At 35.1% G+C, this 26,596-nt stretch overlaps 4 protein-coding genes across 6 annotated transcripts in view; 2 read left to right on the top strand and 2 right to left on the bottom strand.

Annotated features, from left to right (window-relative positions):
* LOC116027221 (sterol 3-beta-glucosyltransferase UGT80B1) overlaps positions 1-26,596 on the bottom strand; it is a 713,221-nt gene that overhangs the window by 521,626 nt on the left and 164,999 nt on the right. The window lies entirely within an intron of this gene.
* On the top strand, positions 853-5,563 carry LOC116027507 (protein EI24 homolog). Its single transcript, XM_031269210.1, has 11 exons — positions 853-1,091; positions 1,190-1,255; positions 2,100-2,250; positions 2,469-2,521; positions 3,044-3,178; positions 3,312-3,375; positions 3,460-3,545; positions 3,629-3,711; positions 4,058-4,134; positions 4,394-4,509; positions 4,988-5,563. The coding sequence occupies exons 1-11, from the start codon at positions 958-960 to the stop codon at positions 5,052-5,054; spliced, it is 1,032 nt and encodes a 343-aa protein (XP_031125070.1). The 5' UTR covers positions 853-957; the 3' UTR covers positions 5,055-5,563.
* LOC116027269 (transcription factor TCP8-like) lies at positions 12,358-14,645 on the bottom strand. 2 transcript variants are annotated; one of them, XM_031268792.1, is made up of 3 exons: positions 13,505-14,645; positions 13,104-13,474; positions 12,358-12,574 (listed from the first exon to the last, which is right to left on the bottom strand). In XM_031268792.1, exons 1-2 carry the CDS (start codon positions 14,594-14,596, stop codon positions 13,127-13,129), a joined length of 1,440 nt encoding a protein of 479 aa, XP_031124652.1. In that variant the 5' UTR covers positions 14,597-14,645; the 3' UTR covers positions 12,358-12,574; positions 13,104-13,126. The 2 variants fall into 2 exon arrangements, with proteins under 2 accessions (XP_031124652.1, XP_031124658.1); XM_031268798.1 differs by having other exon boundaries at positions 13,104-13,480; positions 13,511-14,645.
* Positions 21,356-25,757, top strand: LOC116027446 (zinc finger transcription factor YY1-like). Its single transcript, XM_031269087.1, has 6 exons — positions 21,356-21,627; positions 22,820-22,878; positions 23,084-23,283; positions 23,754-23,843; positions 24,197-24,340; positions 25,011-25,757. The coding sequence occupies exons 1-6, from the start codon at positions 21,542-21,544 to the stop codon at positions 25,551-25,553; spliced, it is 1,122 nt and encodes a 373-aa protein (XP_031124947.1). The 5' UTR covers positions 21,356-21,541; the 3' UTR covers positions 25,554-25,757.

Raw genomic sequence — 26,596 nt, 5'->3', positions numbered from 1 at the left:
GATTATTAGCGTGTAATTCTTAAATTAATTAACTACTATTAATTAATATAAAATGGTGTCTCATTTAGATAAAATTTATTTTCATTTGTAAATATTAACTTTAATATATTAAGGTGAATGCATAGTCGAGACATAATAACCCAATGGGATAGCTCAAGTGGCAAATAAGATCTCTTTGTGGGGAAGAATTTCCCCGGGTTCGATTCCCCCTGGCCGTTAAACGGACGGAGAAAGACCCCTCTCGGAGTGAACGTGGGTGGACCCGGACCGTTAAACGGATGGGGAAAGACCCCGTGAATTTACCAAAAAAAATAGTCGAGACATAATTGATGGCCCATTTAAGATGTTTTATTATAGATAATAATAGAAAAAAAATCGTTCTCATAACTTTAATCAGTAAAAGATCATAAATTTGTAAATTAACATAGGTTGTTTATAAATAATCAATTCAAATTAAGAAGGCATGGCTATCAAAAATAGAAGTATTTGTGGAACATGGTTCCTGGATGATGAAAGGTGTAAATTTGATCTTTTGTGTACACATAAAGACTAATGTTTAACTAAAGACTAATGTTTAACTAATAGACTAATTATGAAATACGCGATTTACCTTTACATGTGAACTTATAATTAATCTAATGAAACACTGAAGTATCCACAAGTAAAAAAAAGAGAATATTAATTCTTACTATTATTATTCAAATTTTATGTCCTTACGTAACAGAATGGCTAGTAAGTGTAAATTATAGTAAATCAACTGAACACATGTGTTATACTTTAATGAAGCAACTATAATCGAATTCGTTTTAAAGCATTAAAAGTTGATATAGGCACCAAAAAAAAAAGAAAAAAAAGAAAAAAAAAAAAAGGATTGCGTGCAACTTTTGTTTTTTCATTGAAAAGCGAAGCAATCAACATCTTCCGATCGGATTGGGCGGTTAATCGTCTTCTTCAGCGATGGAGAGCAGCGTCAGCGTTCTGGCGGATTTGGCGGGCTCTCTAACAAGAAAGTCAAAGCAGGGGTTAGTGCTTTGGGCGGAGGGTTTCAGGGAGGCTTGCTGTCTTCATCGCGTCTTCATCTACTGCTTCAGGTTTTTTCCCCCCTTCATTTACTTTCCTTCTTCTTTGCAATTGAATTACTGCTCAAAACTTTAAATCTCTCTCTGCTTTTCCGTTGCTTTGATTGAAGGTCAAGACAGCTCGCCATCCGCACTGGCCAGTGTTTCTTATTGAATGGCTTTATCTTCTTAGGGAGGTACGGTATTGTGTTGTTGTATGAGTTTTCTTGGCATAATTTTTGTAGTACTGGTGTTCTCTAGGACTTGGAGTAACAAAATTCTGGAATTTGTTTTCAAGAAAGTGAGAAACAGACATTGTTTGAAGCCGAGTTATCTCTTTCATTGTCTCTCTGCTTGTGCTGCAGAGTGAATTAGCTAAAATCTGTCTTTAATTGAACTTCCTTGGACTCTCCCCATCGTCTAGTTGGACTGTCATGTATGAGATTTTCAAGGCTCAGCCATGACTATAAAAGGTTATATTGAACTATTTTTTTGGAGTTACGATAAAATCCACAGCCATTATTTGAGTTGTAGATTGGGTAAATTTCACCTTGAGACTCTAGCTGTCAAAGGATCACAAGCATGTAAACCAGCCTAACTAGCCTAGGTTGTCCATAGCAGATCGGTTCAAACCAAAAAGATTTGAAGGCAAATAGGCTGCTCCAGCTGGGAGTCGAACTTGTAACTTTATGGTTACCAAGTCAATGGTCTGACCAATTTTGATGGGGTTGCCTCCTATAGGGAACTCACTATTTGATACTCAGTTCATGGATACTTTTGGTATTCTCTATCACTCTTAGAATGTACAGTTCTTAATTAGACTTTGAATGAGATTTATCTGCTAGGTGTCTTCCTAAGCTCAGAAAGTTTTTGACTAATTGACTTTCTCTACTCTCAGTGGATTTGACTGATAAAAATTTGATCCTGGTTCAATTTGAAGTGAAGTAATATCAAATTCTTATGAGCACTCTAAAATGAAATCCTTGGGGAGGATTAATTTCAAACCTGCTTCTGAATGAGTGAATGTCTCTTTGCATGCAGTATCTTTCTTCTGAAATCAGTCATTGTTCCAGCACTACAATGGATATTACCTGATCAATGCCCACAGATCACTTCTGAAGATTCATGCTCATGTGGGGGTATTTTGGAATTCTATAATTTCTTACGTCTTGGACTTGTACAGCTATTCTATGTGAGTAAATATTCTCTATGATGTTGCTTTATTCCACAACATATTTGACATATTATTAGGTTGAAGTTTTAGGACAACAGTGTACTCTTTTGACTTCTTGATGTAGTTTTTGACAGCCCTCTGCTTATCTGTTCTGCATATATTAAGAAATTTTAAACTTTGATACGTGCAATATGTTTAGGTGCATTCTAATTCCTTGGTATGGTTTTCCTGTGCAGGTTTTCTGGTTTTTTCCATTATATGTATTGAGCTTGATTCTTAGCAATATCTGGTATTAACATTTCTTTCTAGTATGGCAGCCACTATTTTGTTCTTTCATTTAATCAGTTGCTTTGCCATTTATGATGTGAATTAGTGCTTAGTTTCTGCATTCATTTTTCAATATCATGGGCCTCAATGTGTAATACACCCATTACCATCATATAGTCATGGAAAGGACCAAATTTTTAGATAAACTATGTGTGCCTTGCTCTTATTATCTAGACTAGATAGAAAAGTGCTCAAAGGGTTTATGTAAAAGCTAGAGTTCAGGACTCCTTAGCAAATTGAGAATTGTGATGCTAGAGAATGATAATAAGGCTCGGACTTCTTCTAGTCATTTCATTCAACTTATAATATTTTTATTTTAACTTGGATGTTTGTTGAGTGAATGCATACCCATATGAAGAACACAGGTTTCTTGTGGTAATTAAATGTGTTTGTGAGGTGTTGTATTTGAATATGTTTTTATTATATGCTCTGCAAATCAATCATAATACCTACACATACGTTCTCAACATGTATTCTAATTCAGGTACAATGACATTGCAAAACATGGGTTTTTTGCAATTGAGGAATATGGAGCTTCTGGTACTAAATTGTCTGATCAGAAGGAGTCGCAAACTTCACAAAAAACAGTTAGTAAGGCTAAATCAACTGATTTTGAAGGGTATGGTTTTTTTTTGTCACTTGAATATTTGTGCTCAAAGCGATTTTTATTTATTTATTTATTTTTGGAGGTGCTTAATTGTGAGGTGATTCATTAAGACGAGTCATATTTTTCATAAGATTAATTATTGCAGAGTCATGATTGGCATTGCGGAACAAATCTATTCTATCCTTTTGCTGACTTTCTTTTTCCTGGAGGTGAAATGCGATGTCAACATAGTTTGTCTTAATCTGCCTTTTAAAAGAATGCCATTGGTTTACTGGGGATTTTTCGCTTTCCAGGTTTATGTTATTGGATTTATCCCCTATATTGGAAAGGCGCTAAACTTTCTGCTTCTTTCTTGGATGTATGCATATTATTGTTTCGAGTAAGTTGTTAATTCTAATTTCTATTTCCTTTTCTGGTGCTTATTCTAGATAAATGCATATTGAAGAGAATGTAATTTTCTAGGTATAAATGGAATCTATCGGGACTAAGTTTGGACAAGAGGCTGGACTTCTTTGAAACGAACTGGGCATTTTTTGCTGGATTTGGTCATTTTCTTTTAACAATTCTTTAGCATCTTCATACTTTTAAGTTTCAATTCTTCCCTGCGTGGCTTCTGTTTTATTGTTAGATTAGGCAAATAGCATAAGAAACTGGAAATTTGACTGATTATTACATTTTGGTAACGTGAGAGAAATTATTGTACAGCTGAAATATGTGTAAAGGAAATAATTTGCATTTGAGGTCAGATTAATGCCAATATAATATTACTTGATGTTAATTCCGCATTAGAAGATTTTAAAGCCGTGCAATTTGTCTAGAAACTAAACCCTTTTTTCAATCTTTGACCATTTTCATTGTTTTCTCACTGCAATTATTGGTGTATACTTTCAGGAAGCCCATGTGCCCTGGCAATATTCTTGTTCTCCCCTCTTGTTAGCTATGGCGTTATGGCTATACTCTTTCCCTTGGTAGACTAACTTCTCCCTTTACTCTATTGCTCCTCGCCCCTTGATGTGAATGCATACAGAAAGAGACTCTAATGAGCTTATTACGACATTCTTGTATGATAGTGTCATCGTTTTCACCCCAAGCTGTCATATTGAGCTCTGCATCTTGGAGCATCCCCACCCTTTTTTGTTTCCACATTTTTTAATGTGTTTCTATATGACATGTATGTTTGTATACGCAAATTTCATTCTAAATGTAAGTAACAATTGTGCTTTTCAGTTTGTTTTGACTGCAACGGGCTCGGAAGCCGACAAGATTGTTTCCTTACCAAGAACAAAATGGAGAGGTGCAGGGCTAGGAAGGGTTCCGATATTTTATGGTGCAGATTACGTATCGTAAGTAGTTGCACTTTTAGTGACTTTTGCATAATCCATTTTCGTTACATTTGCTTGTGTCTGAAACAAAGAATACTGTTTACCCCCCCAGATATGCTTGCTTTTATTATAGTATCGAGTTTAGGCCACAAACAAACTAACTTTATGAGCAACTAAATTCTAATTTTCCTTTCTGAACCGAATTTAAAACTCAAAAATTGCATGCTATTAAGAGGAAATAGAACGGTTTCTTTTTAGGAACGATAGATCTAGTTATATTCGAGAGAAATGCTCCATTTCTTTTTCTGGAGAAATGGAAAATTAGAGAGGCAAAAACCCAGAAAATGCGTTTATTTCAACATTTCTCCAATTTTAAAAACAGATAGCGGAGAATGAAAAACTGGAGAATTGAAGTAAACGTAATTTTAATCTCAACCCAACCCCATTATCTCCCTAACGAGGATGCTTCACCGTTGTATTGGCTTCCCTTTCTTGACAGGATGAAGATCTTGGCACTGCTTCCCACGCAACAAGGTAGGGCAATGCCAGAGAACAAGGCACTCTAAGCACAAAATTGCGTATTTGAGTATTTGACTCGCTGGCACGCTCACCTGCTCAGCCATTCTTGGATTTTCACCTGGCTTGCCTCAGACGTATTTCTGGTCCTAATCTGCGCGTTACATATGCCACCTGAACTCAAACGTCTCAACTCGTCTTCACATATATCTGTCATGGCAGTTGCAGGTGTAGATTTGATCCATATTATGTGCATTGCAGAATCCCAGATCAGGGGAATAGATACAAGACTGAAGCAAATCATAATGGGTGGAGAGAAGGTAAATTCAAGATTCCAGTTTTCTGCATAATTTGTAGATAATTCTGATGCAAAAAAAAATGTTGGGTAAATACTAGATTGTGAAAAACATTATGGGATACGTATGTTCTCTGTTTTTTTTTTTTTGGGATGACAAGGGAAACTCCCAAACACGGTGTATGGGTGTGTACTGTGTAAATTCTATTCATGTGTAGTAGCCTCAAATCACGAAAAAAGATGTATATTTCTTTTCATTGGATATTTCTTAGCACTTGTGTGAGACCATCTCTGGGGTCTCAATCTGTGAGACGGGTCAGATCAACATAATTTGGGTCATAAAAATCAATCAAAAACCAACTCATAGTATTAACTATGGCTCAAATTATGTTGACTTGACCCGTCTCACGGATTAAGACCCGTGAAACGATCTCAGATTGCATGAACGAAAGGATTTTCATGTATCATGGTTGAAAGTGATTCAAAGCTAGTTGTTAAGTGGTTGAAGAGGTGTATCGCTCATCTTGGCTCTACCATGAATTTGTTGTAAGCTTGTTAGAGAGAGGAAGTAAATAACGGGAAATCTAAGTTAAGCATGTGTATAGATAACAAAATCTAGTATGCACAATTGTCTTTCTATCATGATTGAGGATTTCATGAATGTGAATAACTTCCTCCTACCATTTTTCAGATATTGAGGGATGACAATTTTAGAGTTGTGAGACCCACGGAATGCTTATTCTCTTCTGTATTTTTGTTTTTTATTTTTGTTTTTGTTTTTTAAAAGTTCTAGTAGTAGAGTTCTTGCTCAGGTGCTCCCCTCTACCTAATCCAACATTTATTTTTAAAATCTCGATTTTATTTTTCATAAAGGGAAAGACAAATGGAAATAAGGGGGAAAAATCGAGATTTTAAATGTGTCTTTCCCTTTATTTTTTTTTTTCATAAAGGGAAAGACAAACGGAAATAAGGGGAAATGTGCGTATACGGGATCAAATGCAGTCAGGGCTTATCATGCAGTCGGTGCGGATTGTACTATTAGGCATGCATAAATGCACTACACACCAAAAAATCACATGCCTAATAGTGAATTTTCAAATAGTTTGTGGGACATTTATGCATATCTAATTGTAAGTGTAGTGAATTTTCAAATAGTTTGTGGGGCATTTATGCATACCTAATTGTAAGTGATCGCACGACTGCATAGAACCTGAACATATAATATATATATATATGTGTGTGTGTGTGTGTGTGTGAGAGAGAGAGAGAGAGAGAGAGAGAGAGAGAGAGAGAGAGAGAGAGAGAGAGAGAGANGAGAGAGAGAGAGAGAGAGAGAGAGAGAGAGAGAGAGAGAGAGAGAGAGAGAGAGAGAATCACACCCATTAAAAAAATAGTTCTATAAATGAAATTAATTGAAAGATTAAAAATGCACGTATGCATATTATGCATTACGATATGTGCATATTAAGTGGGTGCAATATAAGGACATGTTTAATATGCATACATCATAATGTCTAATATGCACATGCGTGTTTTTAATCTCTTCAAGTAATCTCCTAAATATATTTTCTCAATTGATGAGCTAAATTGACTAATGAGAAGATTAGTTCTTATGATCTCTAATATATATAATTGTATTAGTATATTATTACGTACAAAAGAATACATAGAAAAGTAAATTTAAAAGAAGCAAAAGTGCATTTTTCTACATTAAATTCTACTCGGTAAGACTTGGTTGTTTATACATTCCCGCCGTACCAAAAGTGTAAAAGTGCAGAGACTGTCACTGCGAAAATCGCGGATAAATGTGAACACTATCGCAGACCCAATAAAGTATTTTCTTCCAAAAAGACTTCGCCTTTAAAAAAATAATAAATTACGAACTCTTTATTAGAGAATGTAGATTTTATAAATTTATTTTTTGTAATAATATTTTGTATAAGTAAAATATTATTTGTGCTCTTAAATTCTACTCTCAACTACTTTTATTTCCTCTCACAAATTTTGGATATAGATAACTTTTTATGGACCCACAAAATGAAAATATCATATCCATGCTTGTTATATCAGGAGTATAATAGATGGAGTAAATTTTGAGAGTTCTCATAATAGAACTCTTGTATAATGAGATTGATCAAGAAAGTATTGACATGAAACACAACTTAATTAATTTCTTCAATCGAGATGATAATTAAAAAAAATGTCACCGCTTAATTCTCTCATTAAAACTAAATGGTCTGTAAAAAGAAAAGAAAAAATTACAATAAGAATATGTTTGTGAGTTTTCTCAAAAAAAAAAAAAAGAATATGTTTGTGAGGTATTCAAGTGAGAAGGTCAATATATGGCATCTAAATTCTTTGATATGATTGAGGTTATAATGGAGGACGGTGCACGCACGCACGGCAATGGCTAAATAAAGACACTCCAATTTTTCATAAGAGTTAATTACCGATTTGGTCCCTCGACTATGAACATTTCACCACTTTGGTCCTTGACTTTCAAAATTGTCCAATTGCGTCCTCGACTATACAATGTTTTTCCGAAATGGTCCTCGGTCCAAACAGCCGTTTATTAGATGTTAAAACTGAGGATAGAAATGTAATTTCATTAGCTTTGCCTTCCCAGGTGTTCTTTCTCATGTGTTCCTTTTCATTGAGCCAATTTGATTTTCTCCATACAAAGGTCAAGACAAGACAAAGTGGTGCCGCACGGTGGCGGCTGCCGACATCGGATTAAGAAGCGCGAGGGAGGCGCCGGAAGCGCGACGGAGGCGGCAAGGGCTGTATCCCCCCGTCGCGTTCTCGCAGAACTACATCCAAACAAACCCTAGCGATCTGACTTCCATCGCCGCGACGGCCTCCGTCTCCCGGAAACGCCTCATCACGACCGAGAAAAAGCAGATTAAGACCATTCTCAACTCCGTAGATTCCCCTTTCTTTTGCTCCATGACATTTCCGTTCCAGATCTAGGCCGGGTCGGGCTCCTCAACTTTAATTGAATCTGGGAAAGTACTTCCCATTAAGATTCACAGAGATAAAGAGCTAAGACTGGGAAGATATTGAATTTGGTGTTTGTATGGGCTGAAGATGGATCGAAATTGAAAGGGAAACGATAATCGGAGCATTACGCCTCTCCGACGATTTTCCTCCGCAACGGCTACAGCGCTGAGAAACTAACGAGACGAGTTTGTCGCCGGAGAGATTAGAAGACGTGAACGAGAGGCTCTTGAACCTCGCAGCACGAAGAGCAGAGGCGTCGTTCCTCTCAGCCGCGCAGGTATACGGAGCGAGCTTCGGAGCTCCGATTGCTGCCGACATTGCCTATCAGCACCTCTCTCTTCGATCGCTATGGAGGAGTGTGTGGAGGTGAGTGAAGAGTATTTTCACAAACATCTGAGGTTGTTTGTGAATTTCTTTAGCCGCCAGTCTCGCCTCTTGAGGCTGAGACTCCCCCATTTGCCCAATATTATCGCTATTCTTAGAGGTAGACGGATCCTAGCCTAATATTAGGGAAGAAGATGACTGTTGATATGAGTTTCCTATTTTACCCTTGAAAATAGACGGAAAAACAAACTGAGGACCATTTTGGTTAACGTTTGCATAGTCGAGGACGCAATTGGACAATTTTGAAAGTCAAGGACCAAAGTGGTGAAATGTTCATAGTCGAGGGACCAAATCGGTAATTAACTCTTTTCATAATTTCAGATTGACTACTGGTTTTGGAAATCAATTAATATCACTTTACGTTCATGAATTATAGTGATTATCGATTTTAGATCTGTACCAAAATTTGTCAATGACCTTGTGATCTAGTGGCACTAAGTGATTATCTTATATGGGAGGTCATGTGTTTGAACTTAGTAAAGACATATTCACTCTTTGTATTTGTAACAGAGTCCGTTATTATAAGTAAAAACTTGTGTGAGTCTGTCTCACAAATCATCATTATAGGTGACCAAATTTGAGGATTTGGAGAGGAACCTTGTCTTGTCCTCATTCCTAACAGGTGCTTTAGTTAGGCCAGGTCGGTGCTATAAATTATACATTCTCATTTTCTATTCCTTAATAATGTAGGGAGAATTTTGCTCTTTAAAAATACATTTATCATTTTTTCCAAATTTTATTCATAAGGTCATTTCTCCAATTTAACCACTTTCATTTTTTGTCTTGTAACTTTTTCAAATCAATTAAATTTAATCCAAGTGTCCCACACGGACAAAAAATACATCATTATTTTAGACATTTTGAATTAAATATAATTGATATGAAAAAAGTAAAATAAATAAATTGACAATCGATGACTATAAATGAAAATATTGCATTAGATGAAAGAATTTAAAAATAAAATTAGATTAATTCTTTAGGAAATACACAAGTTTCATAGTTTGTCGTTAAGGTGTTTGGGAACCACAATATTTCAAGTTTAACTCTACGTAGAAGCTACATATAGACATTTTCAATTTGAATCGATTAGTTATTGACCGTCTAAGCTAGTTTACCTCATCATTGTGATCTTTTGTCAGCTATAATCACAATATGAGTTTCATCAAAACGCACATTCTTACTTTAAAAAAATCAAAACGCACATTCAAGTAGTGATTACAGATTTTCTCGTATATCAAAGTGCATGTGCTTGAATTGAGATTAACTTATAACCATTAAAATGGGATGGTTTGTAAGATTTTGAACCGCATAATATCCTCACAAAGGAATTTTATGCCTAACAGAAGAGTTATTATGTATTGAGCTTTGTCAAAATAATGGAAAAGGATAGAATATGAGGGGCATAATTTCTTATAAAGTGGGACAACAATACCACAACTTGTAATTCGAGTGAAAAAAAGTTATTCTCCTTTAAAAATTCTCGAGTTTGAAATTTCAATTTAAATTAAGTCCGGCGTTTACTCTTTTTTTTTTTTTTGGGTTCTATTTTTTCATTTCTATTTTCAAATTTAAAAAATGAATATTGCTAGTTTGCTACATCCTTTTTCTAATTTAACCTTTTAATTTTACGTTTATATTTGATTAATAAATATTTTTTAAAAAATAAGTTTGGTAAGTCAGCCAATTTAAAGTAACCCATAAATAAAATAAAAATTTATTGCACATTAAGAGATAAAATTAAGATAGGGAAAATATCATTATTTTTTTTTTGAGAACAAGAAAATATCATTATTTTTATAAAAAAACAAAAAAAAACAAAAATTTGTGTGAAATTGTCTCAACGATGTCTGTGAGACGGGTTGAGTGGGTTTGAACTTCAATAGTACCAACTATACTCTCATATGAAAAGTTGTGCGTTCAAACTTCAGTGGAGACGATATTGACTCTTTGTGCTTCATCAGGTGAGAAAATAGTTACGAACAAATACTACATTGTAACAGAGTCAATAGTACTTAAAAAAAAAAAAAAAAAAAACTCCCAATTACTAGTTTCACGTGAATATCAAACACCCGATAATTTGTGAATGAAGTATCAATTATCAAAGATAAGGAGTATGGCATCATATAAAAAATTTCTAAAAATAAATATTGGTAGAACCGTAGAACTACCAACTAGTACTCAACAACAAACATGGAAAACATTTGACTATGACTACTTTAAAACCAATAAAAACTATAATCATACCAGTGGAAGAGTAGTAATACTATACATATTTATATTTTGTACTCCAAACTTATGTGACGTATTTTGATTCATTCAAAAAAAATGATTAATCACAATTTTTATAACTCTCTTTCTCTTTTATCAATAAAATCGTAACACATGACCTAATTAGTTTAATTACGGGATTCCATGTATAAAGTGGAAATATTATCAAAAAAATGTATAAAGTGGAAATAGCCAAAAGATAGGGGAGCAAGGGGACAAAACCCTAAGGGGCCGTTTGGTTCAGGTCATCTGAGATTACCTAGGTAATCTGGGTCTGGTAATGTTATATTACCTTGTTTGGTTCAAGTTATGAGATTACCTGGTAATGTTATATTACCTCAAAGCTGATGTGGCGGTAATGTTTCAAGGTAATGTGATTACCCCCGTTTTTTTAGTTAATCTTAGATTACCTTGATTTATTCCAACTTTGCCCTTGTTAACTAATCCTTATATAATAATAATAATAATAATAATAATAATAATAATAATAATAACAACAACACAATAACATGTATAAAATAAATATATGGTTATATAATCAACTATACATGTGTGTATATTTATATATTTATTTTTTTAATATTAAGCATCGATACATTCATACATACAAATAAATAAATACACACAATAAAGACACATATATAAATAAATAAATACATATATATATATATATATATATATATATATATATATATATATATATATATATATATATATATTTTATTCAAATGTGGCCGCGCCCTTACGTGCGGCCGTGCGGTTTACACCACTCAATGTTAAGAAATGCACCACTCAATGTTACGAAATGCACCACTCAATGTTACGAAATGCTGCACCACTCAATGTTATTGAGTGGTGCAGCATTTCGTAACATTGAGTGGTGTAAACCGCACGGCCGCACATAAGGGCGCGGCCACACCTGAACATGACCATATATATATATATATATATATATTATTGAGGACATTATAGTAAATTGATCCACATAACATAAAATATAACTTTTAACCAAACAAAGTAATATTATATTCCACAATCCAAACCAAACACATCAGGTAATCTTACATTCCCAAAATCTCACATTACCTTCCTGGAGGTAATCCTATTTCCTGGGGTAATCCAAGATTCCGTGAACCAAACGCCCCCTAAAGACAAAGCTAGCTAGAAGAAAATGTTGGAGCAGTGAAAACAATGGTATCACATGAATGGACTGTAGAAATCAATCACAGTACAAAACAAGTCACTCTCAGACAGAAGAAATCCCTTTGAAATTGAAAGAGAAATCTCAAAATCACTGCTAAATTTTTGCCTGATTTCTGGGAATTGAAGGAATGAATGGTTTTCCAAAATCTGAGCTTGAATGAAGAAATCAGCCTGAGGGAGGGGGGGGGGGGGGGAATGCACTGTAAATCAACTTTCTTGCATTTTCTTTAATCTTTATACCAGTAGTACAGATCACAGCCCACTATCTTCCTATACAAATATAATCATTCTCACTCTCTCTCTCTCTCTCTCAATCTGAAAACAAGAAACATATAATGATGACAGACAAACCTGCAATCCTGCATACCTGTTTTTGTCTTGCATATTCAAGCAACTTCACTCTTTCACACTGTAACACATCTGCAATGTTCAAGCAAAGGCAGTATGAATTGTCCTGTGTGTAATCACAGCAGGTGTACCTTTAACTAAATGTAGGATAAAATTGGCCCGCACAAGCAGTTCAGTTAATTCCTGAGTAATAGGTTATAGGCAAAGACATGATCAAGCCGGAGTAGTCATAGTATCAAAGTCACACACAGACAGCTCAATTGATTCCTAAGTAACAGATTATAAGTAAAGATAAAGATCAAGCCCATACAGTCACATCGTGAAAGTCACACCAAATATGGTAGACTCCGTATAGACACCCGACACAAGTAACATATTGTAGGCAAAGATACAGATGAGCCCGGATAGTCGCCGCGTAAAGGTCATACCAAATACGGTAGGCACCAAACACTGACCATCCTACTTAATGGATCATCCTAATTTATGACTTTCACAAATCATGTTTGTCTGACTGTGGCGTCAGAACTAGGAATTTCGCTTTTCGTGGACAAATGTAGGATAAAATTGGGAAAAATATGTGTTTTTTATTAAGAAAATATACCGATTGATTCAATTTTGGGATTATCAGGTGCAGGAGTTGTTAGGATCGTTGTCGTCGTCGTCTTCATCACTCTCATCTTGAGCTTGATGTTGCTGCTGTTGTTGTTGTTCGTCTGAATTCATATTCAGGCCATTTCGTGTTCTTGAATAAGCATTGTTGAAAGCTGCTAGCACGCCCAGGTTGCCGTCCGACATTCCGAGGCCGAGATGGTGCGACGGCGGCGGCAGAGCGTCTCTGCCGCTGCCATGGAAATCGAGGTTCGCCGGGAGATTGAAGCGCGGCGCGAACTGTAAGTGAGACTGGAGAGTTTGATTCGAATTGTGGTTGGAGAACGGCCACATCTGAGTCTCTGACGGAGCATCGCCGGAAGTGCTCTCCGCGGCGGCGTGTAGGGCTTGGCCGCTCTCGCCGCCGCCGCCTGCGGCGGCGAACGGCAGCATCCATAATGTGCCGCCGCTGCTCGGTGTCGGAGCAACCGCCCACATGGTGGTTGCCGGCATCGGCGCGGTGGTTTGCCGGAGAATACTAGGAAATGCTCCGGCTGCGGCGGCGGCGGAGGCGGACGCGCCGCCCTTAAATTGTTTGTTAGAAGGTGAGGTGGAGTTTCCAGAAGGTTCTCCTTGAGGATTACTTGAAGCACCTTCATCTTTGAACAAATCTTCTCTGTACCTTTTCCTCAGGTAATCCTCCGTCGTGGTTTCTCCTCCACCGCCATCTCCGCCGCCGCCGCCGCAGGCGGCGGCGGCGGAAATTGTTTCAGCGATTTGGCTCGGCGTTAAGAGCTGCGGAGGCGCGTGTTGATGGTGAAACCCTAGCATGTGAGAGAAGCTTTCTTCATATGGGTGAGCTGAAGCTGTGGCGAGCGCTAATGTGCTGTGGAAAGGGTACGGAGCCGATTTCGAAAGCGGCGCGGCGAGAGCCGCGCCGCTGCCGCGGAGGGAGACGTTGAGCGTGGAGAAATTCGCCGGGATGGTGCCGGTGCCGGTGGCGGCGATGATAGCCGGCTCGGCTTGATGCAGGAGCCACTCAATTGTCTCGCCGTCGGACTTGTGCCCCAATTCCCGCGTCAGCTGGAAAACCCTAGCGGCGCAAGCCGCCGGCATGCGGATGCGCCGCCCTCGGCCGTCCACCTTGGTGTGCCGATCCTTCGTCGGCCTTTTCACCGCCTGCTGCGGCGGCGGCTCCTCCGACGCCTCAGCTACCGCCTCCGATCTTGTCGCTATGGCGAGGGACGCGTCGACGAGGCGCGACGGCGGCGCTGCGGTGGCGGAGGAGGTGGAAGCGCCGGCGGATGAAGTAGACGGCAAGGTTGAAGCATGAGTTGCCTGATGAGCTGCGGCGGCGGCGGCGGCAGTGATTGAGGTGATAAAAGGGGCCGCCGACGATCGAGCGCCGCCATGTTGGTGGCGGTGAAAGGGCTGAGGAGCGGTGGCGATAGAGGTGGGAGAGGAGTTGTTAGGAATGTTGTTACTTTGTGAATTTGTGAGCTCCATAATTTGTTTTTGTCTCGTGAAGGTGTGTGTGTGCAGGGGTGGGGTAATCAAGAATTTTCTAGGTGTGTCCAAATCATATGTTTTATTTATTATTTTCCTTTTTAAAGAAAATTTATAATATTTCCAAAAAAAAAAAAAGAAGTAATGTTCACATTTTCACATGACATTATTTATAAATTTGAAGTAAAAATGTGAAATTTAGAATCCGACTTCAACCTGTGACCTTCCGTTTTCTTTGTGGTTGTCTTCGTCGAACAAGTAAAAGTTGAAGGAAGACAACTTCTCTTATGTTAATTTAATTTAGTTTGTTTAAAGTTGTTCAATTCATATGTATATGTTAGTGACAAATCAATGATGATATTCTGAACAGATAGTTGTTAGGCTAAGGTCGGTGAATGACCAAATTCAATAATGGGCGACTAGGAAGATTATTGGGCGGAGGTCCGTGGATGGACAAATTCAGTAATTGGTAACTAGGGAGATTATTGGGCGAAGGTGAGTGAATGATCAAGTCTAGCACCCAGTTTTTTGAAAATGTGATGGTAGTATAAGGAAAAAAAAAAGTTGAATCTTCACTCTTCGCTAAAAGCTATACTTTTTTGCATAGTGATAAGCGTTTGATCATAACAGTAACAATATAACTTAATTACACTTCTTTATCAATTTAAATAAGGTATGGTTGACTGGTTGAGGTGTTTTCATTTATGGACTCAATCGCATTGCTTGCTCAATTTAATAGATAAGTTTAGTATTTTTAAAAGTAAATATTTAATTTATTATTTACTATATGTGAATTTATTTAACTGAGTATTGCATCATCATCATCATCATCATTATTATAAGATTGAGGAGGTTTATCATCACTTGTGCATTGAAAATTGATGGATAAATAAATCACAAGATGAGTCTTGTGATATACATTCTTGCTTGCATAGAGAGCTAGGGGAGGAAAATTAAAGCAATGTAGGTTAAAAGAGGTGCATGATGCTTACAATAATGATGAGGGAAATGCTTGATATGCTTTTATATTAAATGAATCTTATTTAAAGTAGCAAACTTTAATTAATAGGTTACTATATTAAGGGATTACCAATTTGATAACAACTTATCAATTAAAATACATACTTTGTGTAAGATTTATCTTGCTAGACTAGAAGTATATGCACTTGTCAAGCTTTGGATCAAGGGATGCATGTTATAAATAAACACAAGTAACACCAGTTTGATTAACTAATTATAAAATAGTTATATCATGGATCTGAGTCAACATTGTAAAGTGAATCAGGATTTAAAATACATAATTTATATATTGAATGTTCAAAATTTACATACTGAATGTTCATGATTTATATACACAACTTATATACTGAATGTTCACATTTTATATACTTAATGTTCACAATTTACCTTTTTCAAAATCGTGAACATTCAGTATGTAAATTGTGTATTTTGGATCCAAATCTAGATTGCAAGATAGACCTGGTCCATGGTATAACTATTGATAATTATGGCAAATTATATAAAAATAAAATGAGTTTTTTTTTTAATGAAAACATCTCAAAGTAAAAAAATCACGTTACTAAGCTAAGTTAAGAAGCTCCATTGCAAAGTGGCTAAGATAAGGTATCATGGTTGGTAATTAGAGTCATCAAAACATGTTTAGCCACTGCACGGCGCGGAATATAATGAGTTTTAAGTTTGATGGCTAGTCAAATTGGCGGGCTATTTAACATACATGTCGCCTAGTATGTGTACATTATTACTATTAGTATATATGAATACATAATTTCACACACACACACACACATATATATATATGCTTATTTATTTATTTATATTGAAAAAATATATTAGTAATTAGTATATTATATAAATAATTTGTTATTTTGTAATAAATAATATGTTGTTGACTTATGAATTAATGCATTATGCATTTGACTATTTATTAGGATTTATTACTTTATTAGTTATTATTGTGTTTAACAAATTACACCAATAATATTATTCTATGTTTGGTTATGTAATATTAAAAAAATGATAATTTATAACATTATATTGTTTCTTTTTTTTTTTGGAAAAACACTTATTTTATTCTAAAATAACTCTATAATATGTACCTATAAGAGGAAGGGAAATAGAGAAAAACAAAGATAAAAACACATATTGCACATATCTCAACAATTATTGTTAGATGGTATGTACTAAGTAGATCTCATTATCATGTGACGGGTTTAATCGAGAAGGTATTGTCAATAATTAGACATGTGATCGAGTTGCGACATTCAATTATGATAATCATACTCTACCCATCCAGCCACATCTTTAATTTCAATATATTATATTTGACATAAATCATATGTGATAAGTTCATCCTATCACAATGTACCATTATAATTTAATGTATGTGGTTATACATCATACCATTTTTTTTTATGTAACATCTTATAACTATTGCCATTTTAAAATCAGGACTTACATGACATATTTCGATTCACCCAGCAAACAATGATGGGCCTTAAAATTATGACATATAATTTTATTAATAAAATTATGACATATATTGTTTGTTTTACTTCTTGAGAGTCCATGACTCCATGTATCATTTTCGGAATAAAAATGGATTGAAATAAGAGCAAAGGTTGAAAACGAGTCCAGGTGGCTGATAGACAGCACAGAGCATCTGACCAAAGCATCCAATGCACTATGGACAGCTCATCCCATTCCACTGGGCCCATATCTTTAGAGTAATGCTTTGAGATATTTTTTTTAAAGAAAAAATCTCATGTAGGATGACATAATTTGATAAATTAATTATCTAAAAAAATGAATACAATCAATCAAAACACAACAGGTTAATAATAATTTATCACTTAACTTGTAATTTCTTTTTTCTTAGACCACAATCATTTTCGTGATGAATAGAATCTTAAAGAGTGGCAAAATACTTGTTCAAATCCAAAATCTTTGGTTAAATTGGAAGAAGTTTACGTCATTTTATCCACACTCTCATGAGTAAAATTAATATAGATCCATTATGCACATTAACATTTAACCTTGTTTGCTGAGTCATTGAATTACCGTAATTTACTTTATTCCACATACTCTGTCGGATCAAGGTGTGAGACCCCTAAGGTTGGAAATTCAACCTTTCGGGAAAAAGAGTATGTCTAATCTAAGGAGCCCAGGTCAATAATCTCTCTCATAGCATAGGCATGAGAGTTCCTCATATGAGCTCGTCAAACATTCTTTTTTTTTTTTGAAAACATTCTTAATCAAACATAAATTATGCATTTTCACTTTCAAATAATTCAAATTGCATTAACCCGTAATACTACCTAAATGTGCGTATTGGATAAAACATAAGATTCACTCTTATGTATATATAAACTTAACTTTTATGGTTGATCTTCATTAAAATCATTGTATGCTTTAAGCATAAAATGATGAAACAAGTGATACTATGTTGTGTTCCTAATTTGTCTCGTTCTAAACAGTGCAACAGTCATTTGATAATATGTTTGCTATTCATTAAGCATTAGTCCTCTAATGTTTTTGCATAATGTAAATCCTGTCTTGTATAATAATTTATAATCACATATGAGAAGTAAATCATACTAAAAAAGATATTATATGATTGTAAAAATAGATAAAATGAGACATAATGGCATTTGTTGTTGAATAGTACGGTTGGGGGTGTTGTTTGACCATGTTGGTACGTACCACACTGATTCAATGGTCTGTCTGCAGCTAATTAAATGAAGAAGCTAAACCACTCAGTCAAACACTAGTTTGACTAACTTCTGACACGTTGGACCCCTACCTACATCAAATCCTAGGTTATTTCGGAATTGGATAATTTTGATGTTATAATTGTTTCTAAACTTTCATTTAAACTATAAATTCTTTTTCATGTTTCATGGCATTGACGCATTGTTAAGCTTTTTTATACACAGGATTAAATCACATAATACTAAGTTTAGTATTTCTGAATAGTGGAATGACCACTCTGATATTTATTTATTTGAAAACAACTTATTTAATTTCTAAATTGATATCAAACGTACATTTTTTTATGACAAGTAATAAATGTACTTTTATAAGTAAAATATACTTTGTACTTTTATTAAATACAACTTCAGTCAAATTAGTCGAACAGTAAACTTGACTACTAATACAATAAATAACATATGAACACTTGCAGTGTTATATGTCATCATCATATTTTGTATTTTTATTTAATATAATAAACAACAAATAAGTCTTTCTCACACACATATATAGGAGTGCTTCGTAAATAACCGTTAGCTGATTGAGTTAGTAGGTTTGACTAATTGATAGCATTAGTTGATAGCTTATTACATATAAAAATGACTTTTTCAAAAAGCTGATAAAAAAAAAAGTTGTTTTGAACAACTTTTTAAATTTTAACGTTTTGAAACAATAAGTTATTACAAAAAACTAATTAATCAAAACACTCATATTGACTGTTTAACCAAGTCAGATCAATTAAACAACTAATAGTGATCAAACAAGCCAAAATTAGTTATAAGCTAATTATATTACCAAATAGGGTCATAGTCTAATCGTCGATATCCAAAGTACAAACCTTCAACTTGTGAGGTAGCCTCAATTTTTTGTGTTATTGGTTTCTATCTAACTAGAGATTCGTTCATCATTTGCTCAAGAATCATGAATTGTTGTTAGGTAGGAATTGGATGATAATAAGCATATTTTTAAGGTAAAATGATTGGAACATTTGGAGAAGACAAAATTCGTTCATGTGTTGTATTTAACTAATTCACCTATTAGATAATGATTCTTTAGTTTTACAGCCAACCAATCAAAATATATTATGTTAAACATGATTCGTCCCATAAAAAAAAAAACACATGACTTTAATATATTTACAATTACAATTATTATAAGTTCGTTTATCTCTTTGGACAAAATAAAATGATTATCTTTTTTTTTTAATTAACTAAATAATTTTTTGTTAGATTACAATCACATAATTAATATTGAGTTGATGTTTCCCATCAAAGCTCTTGAAGAACAAAAAACATAAAAAAAGATGGCTGGTAGGCCTAACACCAGTTTTATTGGTGGATTCTACAAATACTTTATACTAAAAATGATATTGGCTACGAATATTAAGATTAAATTATTGAATGTGACATTGCATGATATCAAATGATTAAGATTTTGACTTTTTAAGGTTGATGATTCAATTCATTGATATGATCCATGCATTCATGGCATCCAGGAGGGTGGAGTAGTATGATTGATTTGATCCATTGTGTCCATTTCCTATTTTTTTATTATATACAAATGGGAAAAATGTAAAAAGAATAATGATGTGTTTTAGAATGTTTTTGATTTATTTTTATAGACAAGATAATATAGCAAGGTTAATTTATTCATGTTATACTTTTTCATACTTGTAAAAGAGATTGATGAATATTGATTTTTTTTTTATATTTGTTTTTATTTTTTTATATTTGATAGTGCAAATTATTTTGTTGGTGTGTATAGTACCTAATATTTTTATTGTCGGACACAATGACTAATCTATTTGTTGAATTGTAATATTATTTAGTCTATCACTCAAGCACATTGAAGAATGACAATGTTCAGAAGGCCATGAGTTTAATTATTGTCAATTTTCTAGTCGAGCCCATCGCACAAAGGATTCATAATTTGATTACTTCTCTTGTGTGGTTTACGGTCATTATTGCACAATAATGAAATTTACTTAATACACATTCTTCAAGTTCTAAAGCTTGGTATTTAAACTATTTATAGTGGAATAGTGTGAGAAGTTCAACTAGTCACTCATTACTAAGTTTGACAAGTTAGCATGTCACAGGTTGATTGAGATGAGCAACACAACCTTACTAATTAAGTAACGGACATGTTAGAGTTAACAATAACACTTTGTATGTCTATATGCTATGCTTATACCAACTACTAACACACCCAAATCAATATACGAGACATTTATCAATTTAGTGTGTCATGTTAATATCTCAACCGGCCTCTAAGAGATGATTCGAGAATGGAAGTATGTTTGGCTAGTACATATTTTAAGAGTTGCTTTAGTAGATTAGGTCGATTTTATAATGTAAATGTGTCTTGAGTTAAACAACTATATTCTTTGAGGATTTTTTTTTGAAAGAAAATATGGTTTCTATTATTAAATTTAAAAAAAGTTGTGAATACACGAGGCGGGGGATTTCCATCCTAATTATGATATCCAACTAGATAGGCAGTGGTCCGTGCTAACGGGTGGGTCACTTGGTTTGCTGAGTGATCGACTAATATAAGTTAATGTACATCAGATAGTGACTTTAATAACCTGCGACAATCTTCAAAAATAGCCCATGCATAAGAAATATCGGGTGGCTTAGTGGATATGCCTTGAACTACATACATGCGATCAGTTTCAACTCTAATTTTGGAGAGGCCTTTGTTCTTAATCCAAGAAAGAGCTTCCCTTATCGCTAGATCTTCTGCCACATAGATGTCTTGACCTTTGTTTAGCTTCCCGTTTCTTTGAATTATTAGATTCAGCTAGTTATTGAGTTTTAACTTACGATTAAGTCTAACGAGCTAACAAATAATATCAAAGTTTTATATTATACTACATTTATTTATTTTTATTTAATTTTTTTCTTTTACCTTTTGAGTATCAACTTTTCAAGTACTCCGTACTACTAATGACTACAAGGAATCTAATCCGTATAAGGTATGAATGTTCCTAAAAAAAGAAAAAGAAAAAAAATAAAAAAAATTACTATGTCGACTATCGAGCGCTCATTCCCAAAATCTCCATTGCCGCCAAATGGTACTGCGAACTCCCACCAATCCAAACCCTAGCTCCGATTCCTAGCAATTCAGCGAGAAGAAGTATCCATCCGGCGAGCGCCGGCGCCGGCGTCCGATTAGATGGAACCTCCGGCATTTCACAACCTCTTCGATAGACGCCCCATCACCAAGTCCAAAGCTCCCGCCACCAAATGGTTTAAGGAATGGTAACAAAATCGTCGACTTTACGCATGATGTGTGATGTGTTTTGTGATGTTATTTTCTGGTTGTCTTCGATGACGGGAAATTGGTGCATGGAATTGAGGAATGAGGAGTGAATAGTGTTAAATTTGATCTAATTTGAAGGTTTGGGTTCTTAGTGAGCATAAATGTTAAGGTGTTAAGATGGAGCTAAATTGAATATTTTGGTTGGAAGTTGAATTGCCTTTGGTTCCATGCACTACTATTGAAAGATTGTGTGAATACTTTTTTTTTTTTTTTTTTTTTTTTTTTTTTTTTTTTTTTTTTGAGTGACGAGAAAAACTTTTTTTTTTTTTTTTGAGTGACGAGAAAAACAGTAGGGCTTAGCCATTATCGGACTTTTGACCCTAATCAGTACAGGACCATAACAAGAAGGTACACCAGTTTAGGTTGCCCATAAAAGACGTGCTCAAACCAAGAAAGTCCCCAATAGATTGCTCATGCTTGGAGTCGAACTTGTAATTTGTGGTTATTAAGTCAACAACTTTGACCAACTTGACTAGGATTGCCCATTGTGTAAATAAATTTGATTCAGGTAACAGGCAGCATGGAGTAGCCTTAACTAAAGTTTGGACAGTGTTGCCTGTCTTTGTTTATTATAACTAAATATGATTGAGGATGGTCACTAATGATCCTAGAAAGGGATAAAGGTGATCCTTTAGTTAACAACAATTAACAATTCTGTGAAATGGATAAAGAGTCAAATTTCATGGGGTTGAAGACACTGTGAGAACCACGAATCTCAAATTCATACTTTTTTTGCACCTAATATGCACTTTTGCCACCAATTTAGAGGTGCTTCATGTGCCTGCTAGTTTCTTAAGGGTTGGCTGATTATAACTATGTGGAAACTGGAAAGCATGCTGGTCGAGAAGTAGCAATATCATTGGGGGATTGTGGAATGTGTTTTTAGTATTGTTCAAAGTCTTCTCTTAGCTTCAGAGCAATTCTGAATGATCTCAAATTGCATGAATGCAATGTTTACATACTACATTATTACTATTAGCATTGGAATTTGACTCAATTATTGAACATAGTTGTGTTGCTTGCTAATTTCAAACTGTTTAAATATTTGTAGAGCAATGTTTAAGTCCTCGTGCCTACTTTGTCTAGTATGCCCAGTTCTTTTATTAAGTTTGCTGCTTTATCTCGTGCCAGGGTCCCACAAGATGTTGTAGCAACTGGTGGGAAGTGCTTTCTTTTAAAATGGGTTAATGGTTAGTTCTGAATTCTGATTGCTTTTTTTTTTTATCCATAGTGCTGTTACTGTTCTTCTCGAATGTTATCAGTAAAAGATAATGGCTGTTAAATTATGTATGTACCAAGTGGTTGTTTTCTGCACAAGTATACTCAGTATTTTGGCCACTTTATTGAACCAACTCAAACCAAATCAGTGAAGCTATTCCTTTTCACTTGTACCAGAGGCCACACTGAAAGCTTTGAAGGAGAAGCCGGAAGAGCCAGAAGTTCCAGAACCCGAGCCAAAACCAGCTACTGATGTTCTCTTCCTTTGCAGTTATGAAGGCTGCGGAAAAACATTTATTGATGCTGGTGCTCTGAGGAAGCATTCTCATATCCATGGCGAGAGACAATATATTTGTCACTATGAGAATTGTGGAAAGGTATTCTCTGTCTTGTATATGCTGATTTTATGGTTAAAAAAAAAAAAAAAAAACTTACATGTCAGATGACTTGGTAAATGAGTGTTGTGGTAGTGAACTTATTTTGTGTTGTTGGCATTTTCATCTTAAGCAACCGAGAAATACTCGGTCTCGCTATTTGTTTCAAATTAACAAAAGCCATTTTGCATGATTTTATTTTATTTTTCTGCGTTTTTATCTTAATAAAGTTAATTATTTTTACATACTCGTGATGTTAGAGATTCCTGTAATCCTTTCTACTTGAAGGATTCATGAGAGAGAGAGATTGCTGCCTTTGCTTGTTCTATTCTGATTTAATGAAGAATTCTGTCATTTATTGTATTCCACATTTTGCTAGTTCAGGCATATTTCCTTTATGAATTGCTTTGTTGATTTGTATTTCTGCCAGAGCATGTTGTGCAAGGAAACTGAATTCTAATTTTAATCTGCAGAAATTTTTGGATAGCTCAAAGCTAAAGAGACACTTTCTTATTCATACTGGGGAGAGAAACTATATGTGTCCGCATGAGGGCTGTGGCAAGGTAATTCTTCATTGATCGTAGAATGCTTGACCTTTTCTATTTGTCATCCATCTTCTTTGTTTAAGGTATCTGCATATTGACCATATGACTGCTAAAACAAGTTTTCCTAGGTTAAAATTCTCATCATATGTTTCGTAGTTACTTCAATTATTGCACAAGATATCTACTGTTGTATTCTTCAATGACTAAGATATTCTTGATAAATATGTAGAGGGAAACACGACAACACATGCACAAACATATAGACATGATACACACAAGTTGTTATTGGAAGGCTGATGTTTCTGCAACACCTTTACCTGGTCTGTTGTGCTACGGCTTTAATCCCGTCCTGTCTTTTTCTTTCTTTGCAGGCTTTCTCGTTGGATTTCAACCTAAAATCACATATGAAGACGCATTCACAAGAGAATTATCACGTCTGTCCTTACCCGGAATGTGGAAAGCGATATGCACATGAGTACAAGCTCAAAAATCACGTTGCATCTGCTCATCAGAAGGTTGGCATTACTCTTCAATATCACCTTCTTCTTGGGAAGGGCGCATTAGGTCTAGTAAAAGTGGAGCTTTATACATGCTAACACTCCCTTTGCTTCCACACACACAAAATCCATTTCTCATAATTTCTTCACACCATAGGAATTTGTAAGGTGTTGACCGGCACTGGTGCCACTGGATATAACCATGTATGTTTTTGGGGTTGAGTTGACATTACGGTACAACTCAAGAAACATACATAGTTGTATCCGGTGTAAAAGACACTAGTGCTGATTAGTACTTTAGAATTTTTCATATATATATATATAATCCGGTTCATATGAGAATTACTCTCCAAGTGAGAACTTGTGGACAAATTCAAACCATCAATCTGCAAGATCTTATGGATAGGAAATCAAGTAGAAAAGGAATGGGATCATTTCATAAATATTACAAACCTCTGAAATTTGGAATATTAATGGAAACAATCCCATCCTTTTTTTTTCTTTATTTTCAACCATTAGATCTACTAGATCAATGGTTTGGATTTGTCCACAGGTTCTCTTGAGAGCCGAACCATATATATTATGGCTTCGTGTGTGTTTATATATAGTCCTTCTATTAACAACGACATATGGTCACTTGTGTTGATTCTAATTAACAGTTTTGGACTTTGGAGTACTATTTTTGCAGACAGCCATGCCTGATGCAACAAAGTACAGCCAGCCTGTTGAGAAGCCAAACAAAACCGCAAAATCTTCTGGAGCAGTTCACGCTTCTGCATCATCCAACCGCCCTTACATCTGTCCATACGAAGGGTGCGATAAAGCTTACATCCATGAGTACAAGCTGAATCTTCATTTGAGGAAGGAACACCCCAGGCATTTCCCAGATGAGAGCGCCAAGAATGCTCAACCCGCTGCTACAGAAAACGAGATGGATGAAGATGTTGCTCAGGACACGTATCCTGTGAAACGCAAAAATACCAAGACCCAGAAACAAAGCAGGCCAAAGCCAAACTTGAAGCCGCCCCCTGCAAAAGCAAGGCGCCAAAACGCCATCGATTCTCCAGCCAATCTCAGTGCAGTGAACAAGCCCTGGCCAGTTAAGGAAGAAGCTTACGAGGAAGATGAAGACAGTGAAGAAACGGAGGAAGAAAAGTTCAACGTTGGAGATCAATGGAGGTACAGGGAGAATGGGGACGACGAAGATGAAGATACAGAATTGGAAGACTAAAGCTCATATCATTCATAGAAAAGCCTGTAAACTTATTATCTCTGTTAGAGAAGTATAGGAGTATGACAATCGATGATCATAGATAGATTCGTGATTCAAGTTAATATATATAGAGGATATAATCATGCAAACATATCTATTGTACAAAATTTAATAATTTTTTTTAGCAGAAGTGAAGTCATTAAAATAAAATTTTATAGAAAATTATTTATAACTGAGTATATATTTTTTTTCCGTCTTGCCTATGGATTTGTTTTTGGTCTTCAAATGATGTGTATGCAATGCTAATATAAACAATACATTGTGTTAGGCACCAATCGAGTATGTCGCACCGAGTCTTTCTAGTAATGGGAGGTCATGAGATCGAGCTTTAGTGGAGGCGTTGTTGAGTCTTTGTGCTTTAGCAAGTTGAACATATACTATAATGTAATAGAGTCAGAAACACTCAAAAAAAAGTATTATTTACTCTCTTTTGTGATTTTTAGGCTATTAAGCATGAACGAGGCTCCCTCGAGGAATGAAGATTTTCCTCGTCACCAAAAAAAAATATTGCATTACCTATTATATATTATTATTGATGTTGCAAAAATGTTAAGTACGGAGTAGTGGGTTTGTAATTGGGTTGGTCCGTTTAAGCGTATTAGGTCTCGTTTTTCTCCTCCTTTAGGGACATTAATGAGCTTTTAATAGAGAGGAGAGGATAGCATACACTTGGCAGAGATGCAAGTTTTGCCAACTGTCCTTATGGTTCTAACTCTTATGATTAGACTATTTATTTGATCGATCATCGGGGAAGAAACTGGGATAAGACTAGGGAAGTTGGTTGGAGTTAATCAAGGAACTCATACGTTCACAACACCAAAAAATGATAGATTTGGTCTAATTGGTCAAGGTCGATTATGACCAGTACCTTCCGATATTTAGTTAGATTTTTAAAAGTGTGAAGTTCCGAACTTGTAATTAAAGTTAAAATGATACAATATTTAAAATTTAAATTTATTTAAATTCTGTTGTAAATAATATTACTAACTATGATAATCTCA

The sequence above is a fragment of the Ipomoea triloba genome, chromosome 1, assembly GCF_003576645.1.
Source record: "Ipomoea triloba cultivar NCNSP0323 chromosome 1, ASM357664v1".
NCBI lineage: Eukaryota > Viridiplantae > Streptophyta > Magnoliopsida > Solanales > Convolvulaceae > Ipomoea > Ipomoea triloba.
Note: the sequence above shows the minus strand (reverse complement) of the source record. Positions and strands in the feature narration are given on the sequence as shown.